At 40.6% G+C, this 25619-nt stretch overlaps 1 protein-coding gene across 5 annotated transcripts in view; it reads right to left on the reverse strand.

Moving 5' to 3' along the window:
- EPB41L2 (erythrocyte membrane protein band 4.1 like 2) overlaps positions 1 to 25619 on the reverse strand; it is a 125358-nt gene that overhangs the window by 43155 nt on the left and 56584 nt on the right. For all 5 annotated transcript variants that reach the window (XM_066614573.1, XM_066614565.1, XM_066614549.1 and 2 more), the window contains exons 3-6: positions 25163 to 25360; positions 8767 to 8871; positions 3267 to 3309; positions 617 to 692 (exon numbers count right to left, since the gene is read on the reverse strand). In XM_066614573.1, coding sequence (XP_066470670.1) covers positions 617 to 692; positions 3267 to 3309; positions 8767 to 8871; positions 25163 to 25360 — 422 coding nt within the window. The remainder of the gene's footprint in view (positions 1 to 616; positions 693 to 3266; positions 3310 to 8766; positions 8872 to 25162; positions 25361 to 25619) is intronic.

A 25619-nucleotide genomic window follows, 5' to 3' on the forward strand; every position in this document is an offset into this window, starting at 1 on the left:
AAAGTCAAAAGTTAGTTTCACTCCCAGTTTGGGGTAATGTTTCTAGTAGGGGTTCCAGTGCAAGCTTCCAGGTATCCATGGCAATACTGTACCGGATTCATATCTTTTGAGGACAGAGCATTCCTACTTACAGGAGATATCTTTATTCATATCAAAATATCCTCAGTAGTTTGAAGTATTTTCAGCATAGGAAATGCTACACCCCTTCCTTACCCTTTCCATGACCAAAGTTGTTTGAACATTTGCCACTGATCAGGTGTTCCTTTTGTTCCCGTTCCTACTTTTGTCTTCTTCCCTCAACAAAAAGCCCTAATAGGTAGTGGTTGTTTTTCCTGACTATATCTAAAATAATCTTTAGCAATATACACTTCTGCTTGCTACTTTAATTTTCTCACCATCCTAATCCCAGGAGTTACCTTAGAATCAAAACTCAAGAGATGTTACAAGGAACTAAACATACATCTCAGTACAGAGATACAGACGACAAATAAGCTGTGCAGTTGTTTTACCTTGACGTGATATTCTTCTACACTTACACAATTAAATCCACAAATTCTTTTATGACTCTAAGATGTATACTTGATTCAAAATCAAGTAGTAATGCATAATAACTTACCTGGTGATGTCTTCTGTTAACTGCGAGGGATCAGGAGGATAAAACTTCACATTAAAGGTGAATAGCCAGGGCAAATCTGCAATTAGGCAGTTTCAAAGGAATGTGAAAAAAACAAGAATATGCATATTGTATGCAGAAAAGATTGTACTGTACACTGAAAATTACACTGACACACTTTTGCCAAACCATTCACCTCTCCCACTGCACCAATCATTTCATTTAAATTCCTACACTAGCTTCCGGTCTGCTCCTAAGTCTAGCACAAACTCCTGGTTCTTAACTTTGAAGTCTGCCATGGCTTTGATGTTCTGCTCTCATATCCTGCCTGCCCTGCTCCTAACCTTCATGCCATCAACCTGAGTTGCCTGGAAGTTTCCTATTCCTACATATGCTTTGCCCTTTCTCCCTTGCTGCTCATTATGCCCATAACCCCCTTACAGATCTACACAATGCACCCTCTCTTGTTCTCTTAAACTCCCTCCTCAAAACCCCATTTTCTGTGAAACTTTTCACACTATTGTTTTGACTCTTTACCCTAGTGCAGCTAAGCGTTTACTCATGAGTAGGTGACCTTGCCTTGCTCCATCGAAAAGGGCAGGCTGAGAGGACTCCAGCTCAGAATGGTCCTGATCCAATGAATGCAGCCCCCAAAATGTTTTTTTCACATTCCTTTGAAACTTTCACTTTCCATAGTGCTCCGTGCATTTTTTCTTTCTGGTTTTTTTGCCATGACTTTTGAACGAAAGGAGTGATTTCAATTCTGTTTTTTGCATTGCATTCCACTGGACAATCCACATCCAACAGTGTATAGTACAACAGGGTAGCTCCTAATGCTGCGATGTTAGCGCGTCCCCCCAGGGCACGTTACCCCCCTGGCGTGTCACCCGGTGCAGACCGCATCCCCCCTAGCGACACCAGTGGAGGTGGGTATCTTGCTGTCTTGTGTGCTTCCTGGGGCATTTGGTAGGCCCCTGTGAGATACAGGAAGCTGGACTAGATGGGCCTATGGCCTGATCCAGCAAGGGCTCTTCTTATATTCTTATGTACTTTGTTACTTTATTTTTCTGGGCAGCTCCTTGCATGAAAAGTTGCAAATTACAGCTTGTGTTCTCCCTCTCTCTGGATGGCATGGCCAAGGGGACTGACTGACCACGGCTCCTAGAGGAATTGGACAGGCTCTTCATGCAAGGAGCTGCACTCCTTCTGGTCAACCTGCACAGCAATTGGAATTGGTCACTGAGCAAGTCCTTCCTACTCTGTCAAGAAAGTAGACCCAACAAGCAGGAAAAAGCACCTTTTAATTTTTCATACTGTATTGCTCAATTAAAAACCATAAGTCAATTGAACGTTCCCTCGTCATTCCCTCTAATAGCAAAATTGGTGGCACTGTGCCAATCAACTTGGCAATAAAACAGAACTATGGTCCAACAAGAGGAAAGTGGCTAAATATTTTGTAGGGAGGGGAACCCAAAAAGGTATGCAGAAGTTCAAGACCTCCAAAAAATGTCTGAATCAGTTACACAACCACTTTTTAAACATTAGTGTCTGAACTGGAGCTGAAGCAGGGAATAAAAATACTAAAGAACCAGAACTCGACTCAAAATTATAGTAGTTCGACTCCCTGCTCAGAAAGGGAAGAAGTTAAAATAAAAATGTAAAAAAGAACAGGAATAAAGGAACTGGAACAGAACTGCATGTACTGCTTCATTCTGCTCTATAACCATTTGCTCTGTTCTGAACTTACAGGGAGCTGCTAGTTTATTTTTTTAAAATTTACAAGAAGTCAGGGGGATCGAAACCGGGAGACAGATGGAGGGGAGGCTTGCATCCTGACTGTATTCATTCTAAGTTCTCACACAAGGCAGAAGTACATGCATCAGTTTTTGTTTTTTTAGCAAATCAGGTACATAAGGGAAGTCGTCCCTGCCTCTATCTCCTTTCCTGTCCACTTTCCCTTCACTTGGGGATCCATTCCCACTGCACCTCACCCCCTCTCCTTCCTTCCTTTTATAGCTCCTCTTTCCACTGAATGCTTACGAATGTATTGTCCCATCACTACGGCCAATTCACTGTGCGCTGGACAGGAAATGGCAGAGCCCCCTGCCCAGAGTGGATGTGTTGCCGCCACTCCTTCTTTTAAAAAAAATGCCTGTTGGTTGGTGTTGAGCAGAAGACTGCGGGTCAATGACTTTGGGTAGCAGGTCAGATCTGGCCCACAAGTTGCCAACCTTGGCCTACATGCATTCTTCAATCTTTTCATGAAATCTATGTATTTACAGACATTCAGGTTATGAATGTGTGACATGAATATGCTTTGTTGGGGCTTTGAAGCAAGTGCAGCTGTGAAGACAACAGGAAACAAACAATTGCAGCTGCTTGGAGACAATTCGAGCAGGTCAGTAACTTTGGAAATAGTGACCCCTTGCTGTGGCAACAGGGAAAAACAGCTCAACAACAATAGATAACATTGAAAACCTGAAACATTGAAAACATTGAAAGGCCAGCTTGATAGCAGTTTAGGGGTATTGACTACAGCACTTCAGTTCGTAACAGACAAGCGTGGTGAATACAGTTTAAGTAGGCAGCTAACTTTAAAACAGAAAATGTGTTCCTCATTAGTCAGCATGACCAGAAACACAGAAATACTTACTTCGAATTTGCCTTTTGATTTCTTTCAAAGGATCAAGCCAATTCTAAAAAGAAATTTAAATTTAAAATGAAATTAATGACAAAAGAGTTGCATTTTATATTTTATAAAACTCTGTACAATGATAGTTACTTGTTCTAAAATCAGTCTCAACATGTCTGAAATAATTTACCAGGCTGTGATACAATTAATAGTTTCTCTTCTCATCTTTTTATTAGTTAATCAAAAAGGTACTGTTTTTCTTAACATAACCTTTGTAAAACTGAAAAGGAATCTAGATATTTAACCAATTTTTTCAGAAAATTATTCCTGGCACAGCATGCAATTTATTCTCATTTAGCATCATTAGAGCAATAATAGAACATCATGATTGCACAGAATGACCTCCTACATATTTGCCTACAATGAATGAGGAGCTACTGGACATATGAGACATTTCTCTCACATTCCACCTAAAAGAAAGACTATCTTTTTGTTGTGCAGTGGTTATTTGTGTTGCCAAAGATAATAAAATGGAATCTGATAAGGAAGTTTAATATATTGTATCTGTTGTTCAATGCAATTTTGTTCTCAGCAAACACAGTGAGCCCTCAGTATCCACAGGGGTCCATTCCCAGGTGCCCCCCCCCCCGAAGATACCAATTTCTGCAGAAGCAGAAAGCCCTCAAAGGATGGATCCAGAAGGGGTCTTCTGGTTATTTAGGAGCTCTCTGTAGCCATCCTGAAGCTATCCACAGTGGTCCTCTTCCACTGAGGAGCTGCTGCTAGCTGCCTGGTTGCACTCAGGATGCCACAGCAGCTGTTTTTGGCGCCGTGGCAGCCCTGTTCTCCCGGCAGCTCAGGATTGGGCTGCAGGTTAGCTATCCTTACTCCCAATGATTCCCTATAAATGGATTCAGTATCTGTGAGATTTACATTTACTGGAACCTATCCCCTGTGGATACTGAGAACTGACTACAGTATATATGATTTGGCTACCTAACAAAGTCCTGTGTTATGCTTCTAAATACAGTTATAATAGTTTTAAGCAGTTCTGAATGCCTTTGATTTCTGTTAAAATGAGTAGGATAAAAAAGGGTGGTTTATTTCTACCATGTAATCGATTTTTATAGTATGACAGCATACAAAATTTAACAGCAAAAGTATATACAAATGCATGGGATCGCAGCCAATGTGGAGTAAGTTCAATTGAATTCAATGGGTTTTACTTCTGAGTAGAGATGCATAAGATTATGCCACTAGATTCTGAACTGAGTGGGACTATGTAGCTGAATATTCAGTGCCATACTCTTGTCTGGATCACGGCTACATACATCATCATCAAAATGACTGCCATTGCAAAGATAAGAAAACTCATTTTATGATGTAAAGCTCTCTTTGGGAAGTTATTGGCATAGGTTACAAACAAGTCCTTATGGTTCAAGATGAAATTCTAATAGTTTTAGGCAAAAAATAGAAAAATTTGAATAGCACACACACTGGAAGTGAAGGATTATGAAACTGATTGGTTACTTACTCTGCTATGCAGGTAACAATTTTAGCCTGCTCTACTTTTGGGTAGACTCATATGGAAGCAGGTAGTCTAAGATACCCGGGGTCCAGACTGTTTACGGTAGAGGTTCCCAAATGTTCTCTATACACGGTGCCCTTGGTGTCTTGGTTATTTTTTCATTGTGCCTCTACAGTTCCATTGCTGGGCAGTGGCATAAGAACATAAGAACAGCCCACTGGATCAGGCCATAGGCCCATCTAGTCCAGCTACCTATATCTCACAGCGGCCCACCAAATGCTCCAGGGAGCACACCAGATAACAAGAGACCTCAACCTGGTGCCCTCCCTTGCATCTGGCATTCTGACACAGCCCACTTCTAAAATCAGGAGATTGTACATGCACATCATGGCTTGTAACCCGTAATGGATTTTTCATCCAGAAACTTGTCCAATCCCCTTTTAAAGGCATCCAGGCCAGACGCCATCACCACATCCTGTGGCAAGGAGTTCCACAAACTGACCACACGCTGAGTAAAGAAATATTTTCTTTTGTCTGTCCTAACCCGCCCAACACTCAATTTTAGTGGATGTCCCCTGGTTCTGGTGTTATGTAAGAGTGGAAAGAGCATGTCTCTATCCACTCTGTCCATCCCCTGCATAATTTTGTATGTCTCAATCATGTCCCCCCTCAGGTGCCTCTTTTCTAGGCTGAAGAGGCCCAAATGCCGTAGCCTTTCCTCATAAGGAAGGTGCCCCAGCCCAGTAATCATCTTAGTCACTCTCTGTTGCACCTTATCCATTTCCACTATGTCTTTTTTGAGATGTGGCGACCAGAACTGAACACAATACTCCAGGTGTGGCCTTACCATAGATTTGTACAACAGCATTATACGTAATATTAGCCGTTTTGTTCTCAATACCTTTTCTAATGATCCCAAGCATAGAATTGGCCTTCTTTACTAATAGCTAATAGCATAGCTAATGATCGTATAGACAGTGGTGTTCGGTATCGCCTTTTAAACTCTTAACACATCGTTCCCAAACTGTGTGCTGCAGCACCTTGGAGCGCCACAGCAAACTCACAGGGGCGCTGCAAGGTATTTTAAATTTCCATGGAAACCCATCAACAGTGGTGTAGCTAAGGGGATGCAGTGCGTAGCAGTTGCACCAGGCATCAAGCTTTAGGGGGGCAACAAACTGAAATTGACACTAATAACCAAAATTGTGAAAAACTTGGTATGTATAAATAACATCATCGTGTTATATATTATTGGAAAGGTAATTTAATGCAGAATGCAATGAAAAACCATTTCATCAAAAGTCATAACCAATTAACTAGAAAATGAAAACACAACTGCCTTATGGAACAAAAAGTGGATTTCTTTAACTCAAAATTGACCTTTGAGACTGATTGTTCTGAGAACCAATTACATGTTATTATATTATTGACATGTTGCAATGATATTATTTTGCAGCATGGAACCAATAATGTATTAATATGATCAGCTCTCATTTTCATGTATCATAATACAGTTACCCCTGCTAACTGAGTAAAAAGGCACTTTTTCAAGTGGCGCTCCTCTTATACGTATTTAGCAGGGGGAGAATAACCATCCCTCTTCACCCCAGCACAGTGTCTCGAACCAATCAAACTTTTTTATTTATTTACTTAATTAAATTTGATTTTGTCTGGGGGGGGCAACAAATCTTCTTCTTTACCCCAGGTATCAGATAGATGCCTTAGCTATGCCATTGACTGGGTGGGTGGTGAGCTGAGCTGCTGGGGGGAGGAGGTGGGTTCCCCCCCGATTTTCACTTTTGAAAAAGCCTGGGTGTGACATCACATCCGGTTTAGAAATCACTTCTGGGGCATCATTTTGAGCTTGACACCATTTATTAACACAACAGATGAGCTTCATCATATTCCAATATTTCTGCTTTTGTTTTGCAGCAAAGACATCAGGCAGTCCCTGCCAAGTCTGAACAGTCTTTGGTTACATAACGGCTTGTAATTCTACCAGTCTATTACTGCTACCCATAAATGCATCTTGGCTAAACTATTATTTGTGTTGTCAGTTGGTACTTGCTTTGAAAGAACCTCCAAGATGTGAATCAATCTTTTCTGGAGCTGTGTTCCAGTCGCCTCCGGAGGCTCTTCTGAGGCCCCTGGGGGCCACGCACAACCTCCATGAGTCTCACAATGGCCTCCAGTGGTCCTAGAGAGGCACTTCCTGTTTTCAGACAAAAACTGGAAGTGCCTCTCTAGGACCTCTGGAGGCCATGCTGAGGCCTATGGAGGCTGCACACTGAATCCTCAGAAGAGCCTCCAGAGATGACTGGAGTACAGCTCCAGTCACCTCCGGAGAACTGGCCTCTGAGACCTTCAGAGGCCTTTCTGAGGCCCACGGAGAATGCACGCAGCCTCCACCACCTCGGAAAGGCCTCTGGGCGCCCTAAAAGGGTACTTCTGATTTTTGCCCCAAAACAGGAAGTGCCCTTCTAGGACCACCAGAGGCCATTTTGAGAACAGCTCTGGACGCGACCAGAGGAAGGCTTTAGTTGTATTTGGAGCTGGGTGGAGCCCAAATTTCGATTGACTTGGTTCCATGCGAAATTTGGTATTTTCGTGGGTTCCAGGAACGGAACCCTCGCAAATAACAAGGCTCCACCTGTACAAAGTAGTTCAAAGAAGTCTGTAAAGCTCCCCAAATGCAGACACATACCATGGTAGCATTGAGTCTAATATATTAAAAATAAAATACTGAAATGAATAGGGACCCACCTGAAATTGGTTCACGGCCCATCTAGTGGGCCTCAACCCACAGTTTGAGAAACACTGCATTAGAGAACAGTTCTAATTTTCTAGGCAGAAGAGAGAGCCTGGCATTCAGTTTGTATACCCTGCAGTTGCAATCTAGCACAACAGCTGGCTCATAGATGGGTGGCCGTGATAAGTGTACAAGAATAAGAAAAATACATCATCCAGCATTTACTGGACTGTAGGTCAGAGCTCTGTGGCATTTTAATCTTAGGAGGCAATGGTCTCAGCAGGAAAATATGAATCAGGTGTATATATGCACAGGTGCCAAGATGTGAAAAAAATTACAGCTTACGCTGCTTACTTTCCAGGGGGAGGGGGAAGGTTAGAAACGTCATAGATTTTGTTGACTGTTTCCTTTTTCTTTGTAAAGCTGTAGTTTTGAGAGGATACTGTGTGTTCTTCAGCATCAAACAAAACACTGGCATAAAAAAGTAGGAAAATAAAAGCAAGAAACAGACAATTTTAAATATTTGTTTGCTAAAAGCCGAGCTTATATAGAAGATCTGAAATTTAAAAATCCTATCTGAAATCTTGCAGAGCTGCTGCTGGTCAGCATCAACCATACTGAGCTAGATGGATCAGTGGTCTGACCCAAAACGGCAGCTCACTGTTTTCAACTTCCGGCTACACATTGAGAAAGGAAGTTGCATGCATATGACTGTCACACTGTAAATGCTGAAAGGCATTTCATGCATGCGACAGTCCCAGTGAGAGCATGCATGTTTCATTAGGGTCAATGGGACTATTCACAACATTTCGACAATTGTTTCCTTCTGTGAAAGACTCACTAAACTTGGGATGTTCAAATATATATTTCCGAAGAGACTTTGCCGTACGAATTCCTCTAAAATTAAGCCATTGGTGATGGGATTTGTCAAGTGTATGCAACAAAGATTCTTTGGAAAGATATTCTTGAATATCCCAAGTTCAAACACATTTATTCATTTTCCTGTCTTTCAACTGACAAGGCTTCCTTACATAAAATTAAACAATGGGACACCATTACAACGGGTGCCCCGGGAGAGGGGGTATATATTTTATTGGCTTCTTTTCTCTTCTCCCTCACAGGAGAGTTGGCAGCTCTATGATCTTTGCGACAGGGAAGGAACACAGCTTGAAAAGTCAGCAATTCCTACATGGACTTCATAAGCTCCCATTCAGAACTAAAACAAAGCAAACTTTTCTACTTACCTTCTGATCTGAGTGGTCTTGATACAACAAACCAAAGTAGTCCTTTTCTAGTAGGTTAAGATGTTCACACACCTTGTCAAATAACACTTGTCCTTTCACTTTTTTCTGAAAGTTAAAGAACATCAAAAAGAATAATAGTCAGCAGAACTAAGTTTTCACAACTTAACAAAATCAATAATGTTTTTTAAAAATGTTGTTCTTGAAGTACACTGCTAACACAAAGTATAGTCGGTCAGTGTTTATCTCTTTTGTTCCATTCAATGGCAGAAAAACAAACTTACTCAAGCAAGAACCTGATCACCAAGATGTCTGAAAAGTCTGCCACTGCTGCAGAGGAAAACTGATAAAGCAGTTGTTTTTTGCATTCCCAAAACTGACATGCGCCTCTAAGGACCAATGGAAAACTACAATCAGTTCCTAAATGTACATTTAAAATCTTTCAGTAAACAGTGCTGTACTGCATCAGGATACTTATTTGTCACAGTCAGCAGTGTAATTTAGTATTTGCTTTTTTGAATTCGAGTATTAATCACTTGCTATTCGGATAAAATTAGAGACTGGTCAATATTTACGTTCTCAGTAAATAGGACAACACAGTTTAATAATTTTATCCTCTTACAGACACTAGCGCAGCAAGTTACATCTTCTTTCACTACTGAAACACTTTTGACATGCTACTGAAACGGTTTTGTGGTAACAAAAATTACAAAGTAAGCAAGCAGACAAGATTTCAGTAGTTTTGTTTTTGTTTGTTTTGTTTTTTTCCCCTTTCTAGACTGGCAATCTCCATATAAATTTTACTGACAGGAAATTAAAGAGACAGCAGATGGGCATCAGGCTTTTTGCCACTGTTTATACTGCATTGTATCTTAGCAGGGAACAGTTCTGAATTTCCATGTTTGCTTTCAGTTTACAATCAAGGACAGGGAGATCAATCTTTCCAGTTTTTAAACATTCTTTCACAAACAGGATGATTCTGCTATTGGCACACTTAAAGAAGAGCAGCATGCCACTTCACACTTCCAAGCAAGCCCTATATGCCTATTCTGCTATTTATGACATTTAGCAAAGTAGCCATAACATGACATTTTTGAGACCTGGCAGTTGAAAAGCATTTTTGCAATTGCTTGTCCTGCAGATTTCAGTAGACGCCACTGCAATTCCACAGAAACCCCATCAACTGCTTATGTGTAGGCTCTTGCGACACTAAAGTTATTGTGCGTAGCAGTCAGCAACAGAAAGCTCACAACTGAACAAGCACGCTCTGCTCTGTAAGCTATGTACTACGCTGTGGTTGTGAGCTACACTGTACAAATACAAAGGACAAGGGGAAAAGGTATGCAATGCCCCTACCAAACACAATAAATGCATTGTTTATCTCTTCCAAAAGGAATCAAAGCACATTCATATGGGTCTGAACTGCTCAATTTATATCCTAGCATTTACAGTTTGAGCTTGATGGTTCAATGTTACCTCTTATCAGCAAAAACACAAGGAATATTATGTAGTTAACGTATGCCAACAAGTACTCCAGAATACAAGCAAAATAAAATTCCAACAATGATATTCAGGTATGACAAAAAACACAAAATCCCTTTACCCTTGTTTTTTGTTCTATTGAGGCATTGTGTTTTATTTTCCATAGAATGGATAAAATTAAAATCCAATCCCCTTTTATAATTCTAATTATATTTATTGATTTAACATATTTATACCTTGCCACCCCCTCCTGATTAATGAGACTCCCAGCAAGGCTCACAAAAAAATACAGAAAATAAAAATTACCACAAGCACAATGATACAATTATACAAAAATAACTACTTAAACCAGTAAAAACAAAACATTAGCAAAAAAATTTATTGAGACATGACTGAGATAATTATGTATGGGACGGACAGAGGGAAGTTCTTTGCTCTCTCGCACAACACCAGAACCAGGGGACATCCACTAAAATGGACTGGCAGGAGAGTTAGAACAAAATGAGATATTTTTTACCCAGCAGTAATTAATCTGTGGAACTCTTTGCCACAGGACATGGTGGAACCTGACCTATATGCCTTTAAAAAGGGATTGGACAGATTTAGGGAGGAAAAGTTCATCACAGATTACAAGTTATGACAACTATATTCAACCAAGTTTTAGAGGAAGCTGGAGTACGCGGGTCCTTGGTCTGATCCAGCAGGCTCCTTCTTATGCTCTCTGGCCCAGCAGCAATACCATCTCTTGCACCTTTCCCTGTACAAAAATCACCCTCTGAAAAACAAGCCCAGTCTTAAGGTTAAATACAAACAAGTTGAATCGTTACCATCTATGAAACAAATTGAGTGGAGTCAAGTTTACCATACTAAAAAACAATGGGAAAAATCTGGTATCAAGCACTAAAAAAGAAAATGACACAAATGTCATAGGTCAGCGTTTCTCAAGGTATGTCCTCCACCATACCACTTCACATGGTCCACCTACTGGAACTATCACAGGAAGTAACTGATGATGACATCATCACCAATTACTTCTGGGCTGAGAGGCCAGATGTGATGCAACAAACACCAGTAAGAGGCTCAGGTTCGATGGAAGGGCTTTTTTGAGCATGTAAAAGCATGCTTTGGAGCTCTGCCCACTGAGCTGAGGCTCTTACCACTGTTTGTTGCAACATGTTCCTGGTCTCGCTGCCTGGTAGGTGTCCAGGAGTCCTACAAGTACCACCAAACACCACTACAAGTAGCACTGATGGTACCCATACCACTAGTTGAGAAATACTGTCATAGGTTGTATTTTTTTTTTTTACTGGGTTCCGTGTTCAGTAAATTATCATAAGCACTAGAATTCAGGAGATGCCCTCTTGTATAATCATCAGGATCATCCACAGGACCTAAATGGGGAATTTTGTATTTTTATTTTATGCTCTCCAATTAACTTCCAGTGTATTCAGTTCTCAAATGTATAACTGTATCCAGAGTACCATAGATATTTTCCATCTCACAAAAAAAACTATTTTGTCTGGTAACTTACATACGAAAAGTTCTGGAAGTTTATCATCCAATCCTACCCATATTTACTTGGAAATCAGTGCCATACAGTTCAAATTGACTTCTTACCAGGAGAGCCAGCCTTTCCCTAAGTGATCTTGCTTAGTGTCCTTGTATCAGTGATATGCAGTCAGGGGAGACAGAGCCTCACCTCATCCAGCAAGTTAAAAAAAACAAAAACCCAAAAAGTGAAAAAGAAAACATAACTTTTGCCTTTCCCAAGCTGCTTCTTTCTGCTCCAGCACACAGTCTGTTTAAAGCAGCGTGCGCGCGCACACACACACATGCATAGAGGGAACAAGAAGAACTACCAGTCCACTCAGTCACTATGGTGGCTTGTAAAGGATAGAACAGGCAGGGATGCCTGAGCAAATAAAGCCAACAAGGAGGGCTACTTCAATTCACCCAGTAATAAAGACAGAGCTTGAGTCATCAGTCACTGGAGAGGCAGCAGGCAGAGTTGCCTGCAATGGGTTAGGCTGTAATCATGGGAGTCTTACAATAATAAAAAAAAGAGGACAGCAGGTTTCCGATCAAAAAAATAGCAGGATGCCAGCAACAACAAGTTCTGGGGAGGCAGCAAGAAGTTGTTCCTATTCTGCTAAAAAAAGCCATGAAAAAAGCAGGGAGCCTACGCAAATGACCACTCTGTATTGCACCAGGAGAAGTAGCTTTTCGGCTGCTTCAGGGGGCCTATGCTAAGTGAGCAGGCATTGCCTCCCTGGGCCTGGACTTCACCACACACGACTGCCTTGTATATGTATAGAACTGGTCCAATGAAAGTCCGTCTCTTGTCTCAAACTGTATGTAATTGAGTTGCCTAATCACCACGCTCCTTAGGCTTTATAAATACTGTATTTTGTTGTCAACCAATAGGTTTTGTTTAACTGATTACATGCTTTTTCAGAAAATACATTAGTTCCAAAGTGGGAAAAACCTTGATTTGAATCCACCCTTACTAATTATTTAAATAAGACCAGAACTGCTAGATTAGTTTAAAGATCTATCTAGTCCAGTGTCCTGGACTATATACAGTTATTTTTTTTCCTTACAGGAAAAGCAGCCAGCTGAGTAAGTGTGAAGAAAAAAATGCAGTGGGGAAAGAATTTAGAACACCCTCTGTCTGACTGCCTTCATCCACTTATGCAGTTGCATTTTGTCTAGAAAAGGAAAACAGGGGAGGGGAGACTACATGCAGCTTGGTGTCACTTGTAGTTTGGCCTTTGATATGAACACATGATGCAGAAAAAGAAACCAAGAACGATTGGTTTTACTTCAAAATAAAGCATGAAAAATACAATACCAAATCAAGTATTACTAGTGAATAGAGATGAGACTTAAATCGTTTTAAGGCTTTGTTTGCTTTTGTTTAAAAATCTATAAATAAGATGGACATTAACACAGCTTCTGTGAAAACTGCATCACTAGGTAAAGGCTGCTTACTGTTCAAACAACGTTATACATTTTAGATAGGTCAGGAGTTTTATTAAATCATAGTTCTTATGGTATTTGAATACTTAATTCTTTATAGGATAGCAAGTGCACTCATCTACTCCAACTGAACAGAATCTTTAAACACTTATGCCCACTTCAATACATGTCAGCTGTTCAGACATGCATAAAATATGGTCATGTAATCATCTTTTAAATGCCTTTTGTCATAAAAGTTTAATCAGCTCAGCTCCCCAGTGTAGAAAGGCTCCAATGTAACACTCATTTGCTTTGAACACAAAGTTAGTATTAAGTCAGCTCTTCAAAATCACATGGCATTCTTCAGACTAGATAAATATTCACAAAACAATTAAGCACTTAAAATGATTTACTGTAAAGCTTTTTGGCATATTCTACATCAGAACAATTACATCATCCCAACAAAATACTAGACATCTTAAATCAATTTTCAGAATGTGCAGTTTATCAGGGCGTTGGACACTCTTTTTCAAAGTATTTTCTATTCTTGTTTATAAAGCGTGCCTCATATGCCACTGAAATCCAGTGACTCTAAGTATATATGACTAAAAGTTCTTATTAATTCCCTTAACATAATCATTTAGTTCTCTTCCATGAAAGTGATTGATGGGAGAGCAACCATCAGTGTATTTGACAGGGGGGGAAAGCTATGGGTAGAAGACTGGAAACTGAAAGATATAAGGGAAAAAGTGACCACTGCTGGCTCCACAGAATTCAAGTCAAATCTTCCTTTTTAACATTCCAAGTTTCTTACTAATATTGCTCAAAAGACAGGAATGTACAGCAATGTACATTGTTTACTACCCAAATGGAGTGAAGTTTGGGACAAGTCTACATTAGATATTTACTGCAGATCAGTACCAGTTTCACAAGTCTTCTGACATATCACTGAAACCCCAGTGGATAACAAAGCACAATCTGTACCTCAATCTATCAGCTCCCCCCGCAAAAGCTGTGTACATGCAATATATTGTTGTAAATTAGCTGAAGCAAGAGTTCTTGATTTTCACAATACTCCAGATTGCTCAGATTTAATCTCAGTATTGGCCCTGATGAAATTTCAGAACGGAACAGAAAGTTCTGCAGAAATCCTCTCCATATACTTTTCCTCTCACTTGGGAGAAGCAAATACAAGCTTACTCCTCTAGATCAGGAGTCTCCAAACCCTGGCCCAGGGGCCAGATATGGCCTGTGGCAAGCCTCTATCCGGCCCGCAGCCAACCTCTGGTCCTCTGAAAGCCTCTGGCTCACTCAGCCAAACACAACTGGAGCTGTGCTCTGGTTGCATCTGGAGGATGTTCTGAGGACAGCCTCCTCAGTCCTTAGAACACCTTTTAAAGGCATAAAAACATCACTTCCTTTTTCCCGAAAAAAACTGAAGTAACTTTTTGTACTGTCTGAAGGCCTTAGAAGGTTTCCTCCCTAGCCCTCAGAACACACTCTGGATATTTCCTGTGATGGGCTGGTTCTGAGATATTTACTCCTGTATACTTAAGTCGGCTGCTTGTGGTGTGGGGGAATGGGAGTCCCTTTAAGTGTGTGCTTTATTTTTGTGGTGTGCATTGATGCTTTTGAAATTTTGGAAATTTGAGTCCATTCATTCATTCATCTAAGTTCCATTTCTAATGTATTTATTTAAATAAAAAATTCCCAGCCCTCAACACTGTGCCAGATATTTGATAAGGCCCTCTGGCTAAAAAGTTTGGAGACCCCTACTCTAGATGGGGTAGTATCCCTCTGAAAGAGCAGGTTCACAGCCTGAAAATCCTCCTGAATCACATTTGTCACATTTCACCTGGTGGCATCTGTGGCAAGGGGGACTTTTGCTTTGTCTGGTGCACCAGCTGTACCAGAGTCAATTGGATCTGGCTATGGTGGTCTGTGCTCCAATGACACCTCACCTAGACTATATGATGAACTCTATGTGGGGTTAACCCTTGAAGATGGTGGTTTATTTAAATATTTGCATTTTATCTTGTATTTTTTTTGCTGTACTTGTATTTTTTTTTGCTCTGGGACTCAGGAGGGGAGATGGGGGATAGGGTCTGGTGACAGCCTCTGCCACTGTCCCCGTCCCCACCTCCACTTAAGCCCAATCCACTCCCCAGCCTGCCCACCCTCCTTCCACCCCCTCCCTGTCTTCACACCACTTAGAAAAGCTTCCCACTGAGTAGTGGTTTCCTTACTGCCAAGTACTCCTCTTCCTCATCCCACCAGCACAGAGGCCCAGTACCTGCCTGTGCTGGCCTCTCCGCCGACACCTCCCTCATTCTGGCCATTGTAATGTGCCTTACGGCATGTTTCCAACAGTCCAGCGTTTTGGTGCTGCCCGGGCATAGGATTGGGCTGCCCAATACCTATCAATATGCACAGCATGCCCAACTCTACCACTTAGCAAGGTTGGGCAAATGGCAGTAATCATAGATTGTTAAAGGTACAAGAGACACCTTGGCAGGACTCCTTTAAATACTCACGGTGCCCCACAGCTACACAGTTCCTAATATACCCTCTTGGCACTCAACCGGCCAGTAGGAAGGTTGAGTTAAAATAGTGCACTGAGGCCACTGTCTTAATAAGGCAGTTGGTTTTTCTGCAAGAGCATGTGCTGTTCAAATTCTCTTTCCAGTGACCTTCTAGTATTCAGAAAAGTGAACAAAGATGAATTAAGTAGACATGGATGTGTGCTCTCTTGCAAGAGGAGCCAGTCCAGCTCCTCAACAAAATGCTCCATTACATTGCATCACAGCAGTTATGCCACAAGTAAGAGCATGCTACCATGTTCCATTTAACTCTGACTAACTGCACTGCAGAATCCTGGCAAAGCAACAGTGACAATTAGGGCACTCTCAGGAAACACACTGCTTGGAATGTTTTATACAAGCTGAGAATTGGCGCTTCCTCGCCAAAACAGCATGCCTCCATCCCACCTGCCGCTTTGTTCAGGCAGTGCACATGCTTCGACCACTGCTATTCCTTCTATATTATCCTTCTTTTTCTTCTAGCACTCAAGAGATGAGCAGGGTAGTGTTTTAAGGATCTGTTGGCAGAAAAGGAAGAGAAAAATGCGGGGGAGGGGAGAGGAGGATGAGCCAGGGCAGATCTCTCTCCGAAAGCATGGCAGCTGACTTACTAAGTAGCATCTCGTACAAGATAGGTTACATGGAAAACACTGCCCAACAAACTTTTAAGGTACAAGCGGGGAAAAATTATCTGCTGGTAGAGCGGTGCTCAGTGACCGTAAATTGGAACTTCTAAAATCAGTTACTTTTCTACGTTCAAAGATTACAATATCTTGACTTCCATTTTCCCACAACATTTTTAGATATTATGGAATAGCAACATTTTAATATTAATATATTAATATTTCTAGATAAACTCTGCACAAGAGCACTTCAGCATTTAAAACAGAATATGCAAGAGTCACTCTTCTGCACTAGTGATTCATGACAAACTCAAAATTAGAGAAAAGATTAAGCTGAGATGTCAAACTAATTTTTTTGAACTTTATTAACAATGTAACTTTTAAATAATTGAGATCTATAAGCAAGGGAAAGATATCACTTGTGACCAAGATTGTCAGAAGTCTTTAAGGCTTATTTTAAAAGCACAACATTACTATGCAACCATTGTTAAACTTAAGTGTTTTAAATATTGCTTTTTAATCTGTCATGTTCTTCATCAATAAGCTTCTAAAGTAGATCTTGGTAGTTAAATCCACTACCTTAACTCTTTTTTTTTTTTCAGAAAAGTGTCAGCAGTATCATTTGGGTAACAAAAATGCAGCTCTGGGTAGGGACACAAAGAATGATCAATCAATAGAAATATGATAAAACAGAGAAATCCAGACAAAGGATTTAGGAAGCCTCCTTTCAGATGCCATCAATAATTTAAGATGAGTATTTACAGCTTTAAAGAATTCTAAAATAAGATCATGTACATAATGCACTCAAAAACCACATTAATATTGTCACAAACCATTGAATTATTTAAAGATGGCAGTGGCCAGCTGGTTTCCACTATTATATTTCTCTAGTAAATTTTTATGGTAAAATAATTACTAGTTTTACAAATCAAGTTGCTTCATATCCAACACATCAAGTTATATTCTCATAGAAGGTGCTTTAAAATAAATGCAGCCTCCGGCAAATTCAGAGTACAATTACTATTGAAATCAATAATTCAACACCACATTGTGGAAAGTGCCTGTCCTCCCTATACATCTACATGGAGATACAACAGATGAATAGGGCCTCTTCACATAAAATCCACATTCCAAAGGCTCGCTCCACTCAGTTAATTCCCAGATTTTATCCAAAGCAGTGGTTCTCACACATTTAGCACCAGGACCCACTTTTTAGAATGAGAATCTGTCAGGATCCACCGGAAGTGATGTTATGAGTGGAAGCAACATCATCAAACAGGAAAATTTTTTAACAATCCTAGGCTGCAATCCTACCCACACTTACCCAGGAGTTAGTTCCAAGTCTAACGTTAAAAATAAAATATTGAAATGAATGGGGACCTACCTGAAATCGGCTCGCAACCCACCTAGTGGGTCCCAAGCCACAGTTTGAGAAACATTGCCATAGACACTCGCCTCCAAAATTTCTGCCAATAAATCAAGCTTAGATAATCACCTCGCCTTATCTCCAAGGTCGCTCAGGGGGCTGAGTTTTCATCTCTGAAAAAGTTGCCTTTCAAGCTGCATTGCTTTTCAAGCACCTGAGAAGCAATGCAAAGATAATCAGAGGGCCACTAATCTCCAAGGCAACCCCTAGAAAGCTCCAGCCAGAGTTAACCTTTTCACTGCTCCCAAGACTTTCACTGAATTGAAGCAAGCCTTGTTCTCTTTAGAAGACTCTGCTGTAGCCTCCTTTCATTTTGCAAATGCATTTTGTAGAGGCCTGTTTTTTTTAAACACCAAGATGTAATCCTCGTTTTCATTTGAAACAAAGTCCTGGGCTACAATTCAGCAGATGTGGACCTGCCATAGACTTAGATGGGGCAAAAAGCCCCAGACACGAGCCTTTAGGACCCTGCAGTGGGCTTCTTGAGGCTCCCGACAGGGTCGGAAACTTTCCATATTATGTTTCAGCTTTTTTTACTGTGCTGGTTTTCAATCACTGATTGATACATGAATTGATGACCAAAAACAAGCTATTGGTGGGGCTTTCACAGTCAACTAGCTACCTCCCCTCCTGCAAGGCATTCTGGAGCACTACTTGCCTTTTTCTGCCATTATTCAATTCTTTGTCAAGCACCCCTAAAGGTCCTGTCGAGGGCCCGTGGGGGTACATTTAGCCCAGTCTGGGAACCACTGTTCTACTGGTATATTGTTTACAGTGCGCTTTGATAGTGTTTACAAAAAGGTTGTGAAGACCAGAATTTAAGAAGATAAAGAATAAAAATGTATCTTATGATCTTTTACTATATTTCTAATACATTAGAGACTGTACAGTTCTTAGGTAACAATTACTGGTAGGTTATTTTTCAGGATCTGGCCTCACGTAAAATCAGACAAAACTATAAGACATGCCCCTTAGTTTAAGCCCTGACTTATCCATAGAAAATTCCATGATTTTGGCTCAAAATTTTGACCCCGACTTATCTGTGAGATCAACTCATAGGCAAGTGCCTGCGATAACTGGGCCTGTGTGTTTTACTCAGATAGACCCTGTTCAAACATTACACTCCACATGGATGTCTAAAAATATTGGCAACGGAGATATAACTGGGAAAAGCCTCTAGGAAGACTCAGACCTTTAGCTCATGTTGAACAGCAGGCAATTTTCACCAGATATCAAGAAATCAGTATGAGAACCTCAGCTCCACCCCAAAATCCAGCTCAGGAGTCTGACTGAAGTAGAATACAGTAGCAATTCTAATTTAAATAAATCAGACAAGCAGTGAAACCGACAGTATGATGCAGTAGACTTAATGCAGACCTTGAACTAAGTTACCCTGTGTTCAAATCCCTCCTCATTTATAAAGCTCACTGGCCTCAATCTGAACTAGGAATAAAAAATATCCAGGAAACAGGCTATAGTATATCAGTCTTTAACTTAGCCAGGATACCAAAATACATTATTTTTTAAATGCTCAACAATTCCATCAGTATTTATACATATTCTTAATTATCAATATCAGCTATTAGCTCCTCATCCCAAGAAATATCCTCAGCCATCATGAAATATACCATTTGAAGCCATAAGAGATTAGGTTAGTGGAACAAGTTATTCTGTTCCCACCTTCTCTCCACAACTGCTTCAGATCCTTAGCAGACTTCAAACTTTTTCCCAAAATTTATAAAGCATTCATTTTGACACTCAACATCCTACCCATATAACTAAGGTGGTTTAATAAAAATTAGAAGCTCTAGAGCTACACCAAAAAATGTTTTTGTGTAGCACACAATGGCGTTATTTTTCTTCCACCCATTCCTAAACCCACATCCCCAGGCTTTTCTCATACTAAGCCATACAGAACCCACCAACCATTCACTGATGAGCACTGGCTCAAGCTGGAAACATTAAAAGCTTTTTCTAACTACAAAAGGATTATAGATTGACCGTAACATCCCTCTACTTTTCACATCTATATTGGACAAGGACAGCATCAGTCAGGATAGCATTCAATCAGTACAAATTCCAATTTTAGATACTCTCTAAGACTTTTTTTTCAAAACACTGTACAGAGTATTAAGCAGCATAATTTAATCTTACATAATACGTCTACATAAATAAAAGAAATCCATTTTGAAGCTATTTTTAGAAAAAAAGTACTGTCTCTACACTGGCCTAGAACGTACTACTCCTAATTCCTTAGCCACAATTAAGGGACTAGGAGCAGATTCAGAACCACAATCTCTTCTAGCCCCTTCTTTCATGCAAACCCCATCTGTCAGTTTCAATTATTTCTACATCACCACCATAGCTTACTGTTATTAGAATCACCCAGAGCTGGTTCTTCACCATGATTGTTAACCAGTTCCAACCCTTGTTCAACTGTGAACCCTGGTTCTATGCTGACCAGCTGGTCCATCAGTGGATTTTTGCCAAATGACTAAACCTCATCAGTATTTGGTTCAAATTTTTTTTTCCTGTAAGAGTTGGGATTAGAAATCATCTTCTTAAAATATAGTGGTCTTGGAGGATAACTTCTCAGAGATATAGCTGTAGGAAGAGAGCAGTTTACTTAATATTAAGACAACTCTCTTGTCTGTTTTACAGAAAGTCAATTGCATCTAGCTATAATATAAGCAATATATGCGACCAGACAGTGTGGAAGGCCTCAAGGAGTTTAAGCAGATAAATAACCAAAAATGAAAGATAAAATCCATTCAGCTCAATTAAAGATTGGCCTAAAACTGTCATTTCCCAAGAGGTAAAAGTTTTTGACATTTGCCTTGAATAAATATATTGAAAATAGGTTTGTAGTCACATATATGTCAAACACTTCCAATACTCAATAAGAATATAGATTTTTTGTTTGGGTGTATAAGAGAAAATGGAATAGATATGCCACAACCGTTATGTAAAGCTATGTTTACAAAAAAAGCTAGCTACTCTGATAAGGAGATGCCCCTGAGCCAGAGCATCTGGGGACAACAGCAATAAGCAAGTAGAAGCTGCTGTTTTCTGAGGATGCCTTCTTTGCAATACCCTTGAGGCAGGAGAATGCCAGTACTTATTGCCCCCATCCCAGCAGTCGATAAAAACACAACCCACTAATGTTAGGCAGCAACATAGATCTTGAACATGCTAAGACTGGCCTGTTATTAAGAATCCTTAAAATAGGCACATTTAAATAAGCCACTAAAACATAAAGAAGTTGATCTCATTCAAAGCCACAGTATATGCTTTTAAGAGAACATCAGATTACCTATGAATACTCCGAGATGAATAACTGACCACTACAAGAAAATGTTGCGATACATTTTCTCCTCCTCCCCCAAAATAGGGTAACATTGTTTACAACACTGGTTCCCAACCTGTGATCCATGGACCACAGGTGGTCCACGAGACCCTGAGAAGTGGTCCACAAGGTCTCAGGGGGGAAAAAGATAGCCTTTTATCTCTTCTAGTGTCTTGCTGAGCAAGCACTCCCCATGGACCACCAGAGGGCAGAGAATGGGCTGCCCCGCAGCTAGCAACAAAAGCAGCAACTCACAAATCACCTTTATAAATAATAAGTCTAATGAATCTTCTCTCATTTTTACAAATTGCATTTTTTGTGTGCAAGGGGTTGGATGAGAGGGTTGCGAGGGGTCTAATACTATTCCAATTTTTGCCTCTAGATTCCTATAGGTTGGGAACCACTGTTTAAAACAGTGGTTGATTTTTAACTAAATGTAGTAATTACATTTACTCAGAATCCCAGGTTAACGTTGCCACAATGCAAGTTTTTGCCCATTTGCCTTTGACTTTCCAAGTACTCAGTTGTTTCCTGAATTGATGGCACTTAAACTCAGACAGTAAGTTATATTTAAGAACACAAGGCTTTAAGGAGATTGTAGGATCTCCAACATAAATCAGCTGCCTTTAAAAAATATGTATTTTAATAAAAATATTGTTTGACTTAAAGGCATACAAAGACAAAGTTTAAAAAGGTCACAGTTGCTTCCTTAGATGCAACGTACAGATGTGACATAGTGAACACCTCAGCACCCCTCCGGCCCAGCACAGCTTTCGCACATGATCTTTACAGGCAATACACAAATCCAAGAAAGGTTAAATACACACACACCCTTCTCAAGTAAATTCTTAGCCTATCCCTAAATAGACATACAGGACTGAAATAAGGGATATGATTTGGACTGAACACAATGATGGGGAGAGTGAAATACTGCCTTTTCAGCATGACTACACTGCTTAAAATTGTCCTTCCCCACACCATACCACACCCACAAAATATTCTATCAAAAGATCCAACCACATCTCAAGCATGTCTGCCTTGACCCTCAGAATGTCTCTCTGCTGCAGAGCCAACCTGCCCCTTAGATATTTTAGCGATTAAATCAGACAAAAGTTGGATTAAAAAAAAAACATCAGGTCCCTGTAGGATCACTTTCAGGACATAGCTGCAACTAAATCTTTTTACTAACTGTCCAGTTTGAGAAAATGTTTGCTCACCTATGCAAAGGAAAAAGCACAACAAGATCAAAAAGCAGGGGCTTACAAGAACTGAAATAGGATCACTGACCTTAATCTACAGAGGAGAGGTCATAACTGTAACCTATGTGCCTAATCTGCTGTTGACATATGGTTAAATTCTGCAGGTCAATAGATTTAAGATGAGAAGCTCAACCACGAGGTAGGATGAAAGGAGAAGGGAGGGAAAAATGCTATCTATCTGTACCATCACCTTCCTGCTCTCACTGATGCCAGCATCCTTGAAAGATCAGCAAGACCATGGAGGATGAAGATGAACAAGAACTGAAAAAAACAAGTTTTGCCCTTGGCTCTTTATGTTATATCTGTCACCTGTACAACTTGCTGCTCACATCATATTCGCTTTTCTTCTGGCTGGAGAAGGAGATGCTAAAGTGTATCTAGTGTCCTAGCTCATCACTCCTTGGTAGTTACATAGTCTCAACCTCCCCCAGACTCAGCCACCATCACAGTCAGCTGCAAGTGCCACCACTCCAGGGAAGAGTCTTCCAGATGGCTCACATCTGGGCATGCCAAGAACAGATATTTTGTTCAGGACTGTCACACTTTGTTTATTCACTGTTTATGAATAGGAGGGGTGTCACAGGATGTTTCCTGCCCATTGTCCCTCTGCATTTTCCCTGTGCTTAAGTTGTCAGCAGTAAAATCTGACTGAACACTGAAGTACAGCAGCAGTTTTGGATAGTTAGTGTTACTTTATTTTTTAGTTAAAGAAAGATGAGATCATGCCCAAGTTCAACAGTCCAAAATAGAAACAGGAAGGGTCAGCGTTCAGTGTCCTCAGAATGCACTACTGTCTTACTGCAGTGTCAAAACAGCGTCACACTGGCTACAAGCAGAATGGCTGATGCTGCTACAAGCACACCTGAAATTCCCCGTTCTACAGAAATCTGTGTCAGTAGAGTATGACGTTGTTGATTCTTCTGAACCTCTCAACAGCTTTCAATACCATTAATCATGGTACAGGCATCCCCCCCGTATCCGTAAGGGTTCCGGAATGGAACCCCCAAGGATTCATGAATCCATGGATACATGAGGATGTTCCCTCCCTTTGAAGGTGAGGGGACTCTGCTCCCCTCGCCTCTGGAGGGTCTTCTGAGCCCAGCAGAGGTCAGAGCATCTACCTGCAGCCTCTGCTGGGCTCAGAACGACTGCAGGTACTGGAAAAATGCTATTTCCGGTTTTTATGAAAAACTGTGACATTTTTAATGCCTTATAAGACATAGGGAGACCTGGGGAAGCCCTCAAGGGTAGCTCCCCTTGCCTGGAGGGGGCATGTATGGGGTATCCCTGCAGACCTAATCCACAGTTAATTGAAATTGCACATACGGGATTCACAAATAAGGGGTGGCTGTATACTTCCGGCTCACCTGGGGGGGCCGACAGGACTGCATCCCCATGAATGGCAATTCCACTCACACAGTAAGTGGAGTGGCACTTCTCCCTATAGCAATTTCCCTGTAAGGTGCTGCAAGGTTCCATCGAGTTTCCAGGTATCTTGTCCCCAAGCTGCTTATCCATGCAAAACCACTGAAAGTAATCATTCAGGAACTGCTGTGTGGCATCATCAGTATCCAGATGACATCCAGCTCCTTGACTATTTTAACTGACCCACACAGCAGTTGTCCTGAAGAGGTACTTGAAATCAGGGATTGACTGAACTGGTAGACAAAGAAGCTAATTCTCAGTTGATGCAATGCAGAAATTTGAAGGGAAACCTGATGGTGTCACACTCCCCTCCCAACGGATAAGATTTACAGTGTGCCTCTATTGCCTAATTGGGTAACAACCAGAAATGTTTTGCTTCATTTGGACCACCAGCTGTCCAGAGTATTCCGCAAGGATAATCTGATCACAGGATGAATGTCCCTTAGTAATTCTGACTGACCTACCACAATATGTTATGAAAGCTACTCTTGAAGAGCACTCAAACTCCAGTTGCTCCAGTTACAGAGCTGTTTACCGTTTCCAGGCTCAATTCAACAATTTGGTGCTTACTCTTAAAACCCAAACATGGTCTTCAACCTAAGTAGTTGAATGGCTGCCTTCACCCAAACTGCCCTCTTCTCCAAAGTCATTAGGATGGTCCTGCTCAGGGTATCTGGTTTTGCAACTGCAAGTAGTATGAGAACAAGCAAAGCCTTTTCAAAAGTAGAAGTTCTGCTGTGGCACTCCCTTCATGAGAAGGCCAGGTCCCTAGTGAGCTGTGGAAGGCTGATAAACACTTTCTTTTCCAAGAAGGTATTTCAGAAGTCATCTTCAATTCTATTTGATCTACTTATGAGCTATGTTCTCTAGCTATTTTGATCCACAGTTGTTTTTGATCATTTACCACTTCATTTATGAACAGTCAGGGAAACTATTGCTATGTCTGTAAAGCCTACTCCTTGTTCTCATGACCAAGCTGCCTAGTTTCTGCTGAGAGAGACCATACTGGGATTGGTGGGAAGGAACACTGTGTGTCTGAGGAGCTCCCACAGATACACACAAAATGTTAGTACTGTACCTTATCTATGCTCTGGAAAGCAGCTGAAATAGGGAAAAATACATTTACATGAGTTTCAGTTATAATCTATACAGCATCTCAGATAATGCTAGCATTGAACAAACTGTTACTAACCACTCTGAATTTTATGGGGAAAAAATATTTGTTAGCTCCCATGTTAATGAAAGCATGCTGCACTTACACCTTTCTATCCATATAAAATGTCTTTAGGTGGCTCACTCACCTCTAGGTCACAACTGTATTCTGTACCATCCAGGAGCACCACTTTACATGGAACAGTTCTGATTTTCTTAGGAGTTTTCTGAAGCACTTTCTGAGCGTTGACTTCCCCTGTCTGTACCTCTTTGGTTTCCCTTTTGCCTTCCTCTGCATCTTTGTCTTCCTGTTCTTCAGAAACAATTTCACTGTCTTCTTCAGCAAGCTATGCAAGAAAATATGTATTAATGTACAGTAAGACTATATATACAAAACAGTATTGCAAATTAGGGCTATTAATATATCATCTTGCTGATAATTTTAAAAAGAAAGCAAAAATCCCCTTACAAATGCAATAGAAAACAGTTTAGACGGTCAATTTTTTAATGTTCATTTCTGATTTGATACTACAATTGCTTCTTGAAATTTCAGTGTTATTGTTTTTGGCACTATGAACCCAATATGAAAGGCTACTCTATGGATCA

This window comes from Tiliqua scincoides, chromosome 1 (genome assembly GCF_035046505.1).
Source record: "Tiliqua scincoides isolate rTilSci1 chromosome 1, rTilSci1.hap2, whole genome shotgun sequence".
NCBI lineage: Eukaryota > Metazoa > Chordata > Lepidosauria > Squamata > Scincidae > Tiliqua > Tiliqua scincoides.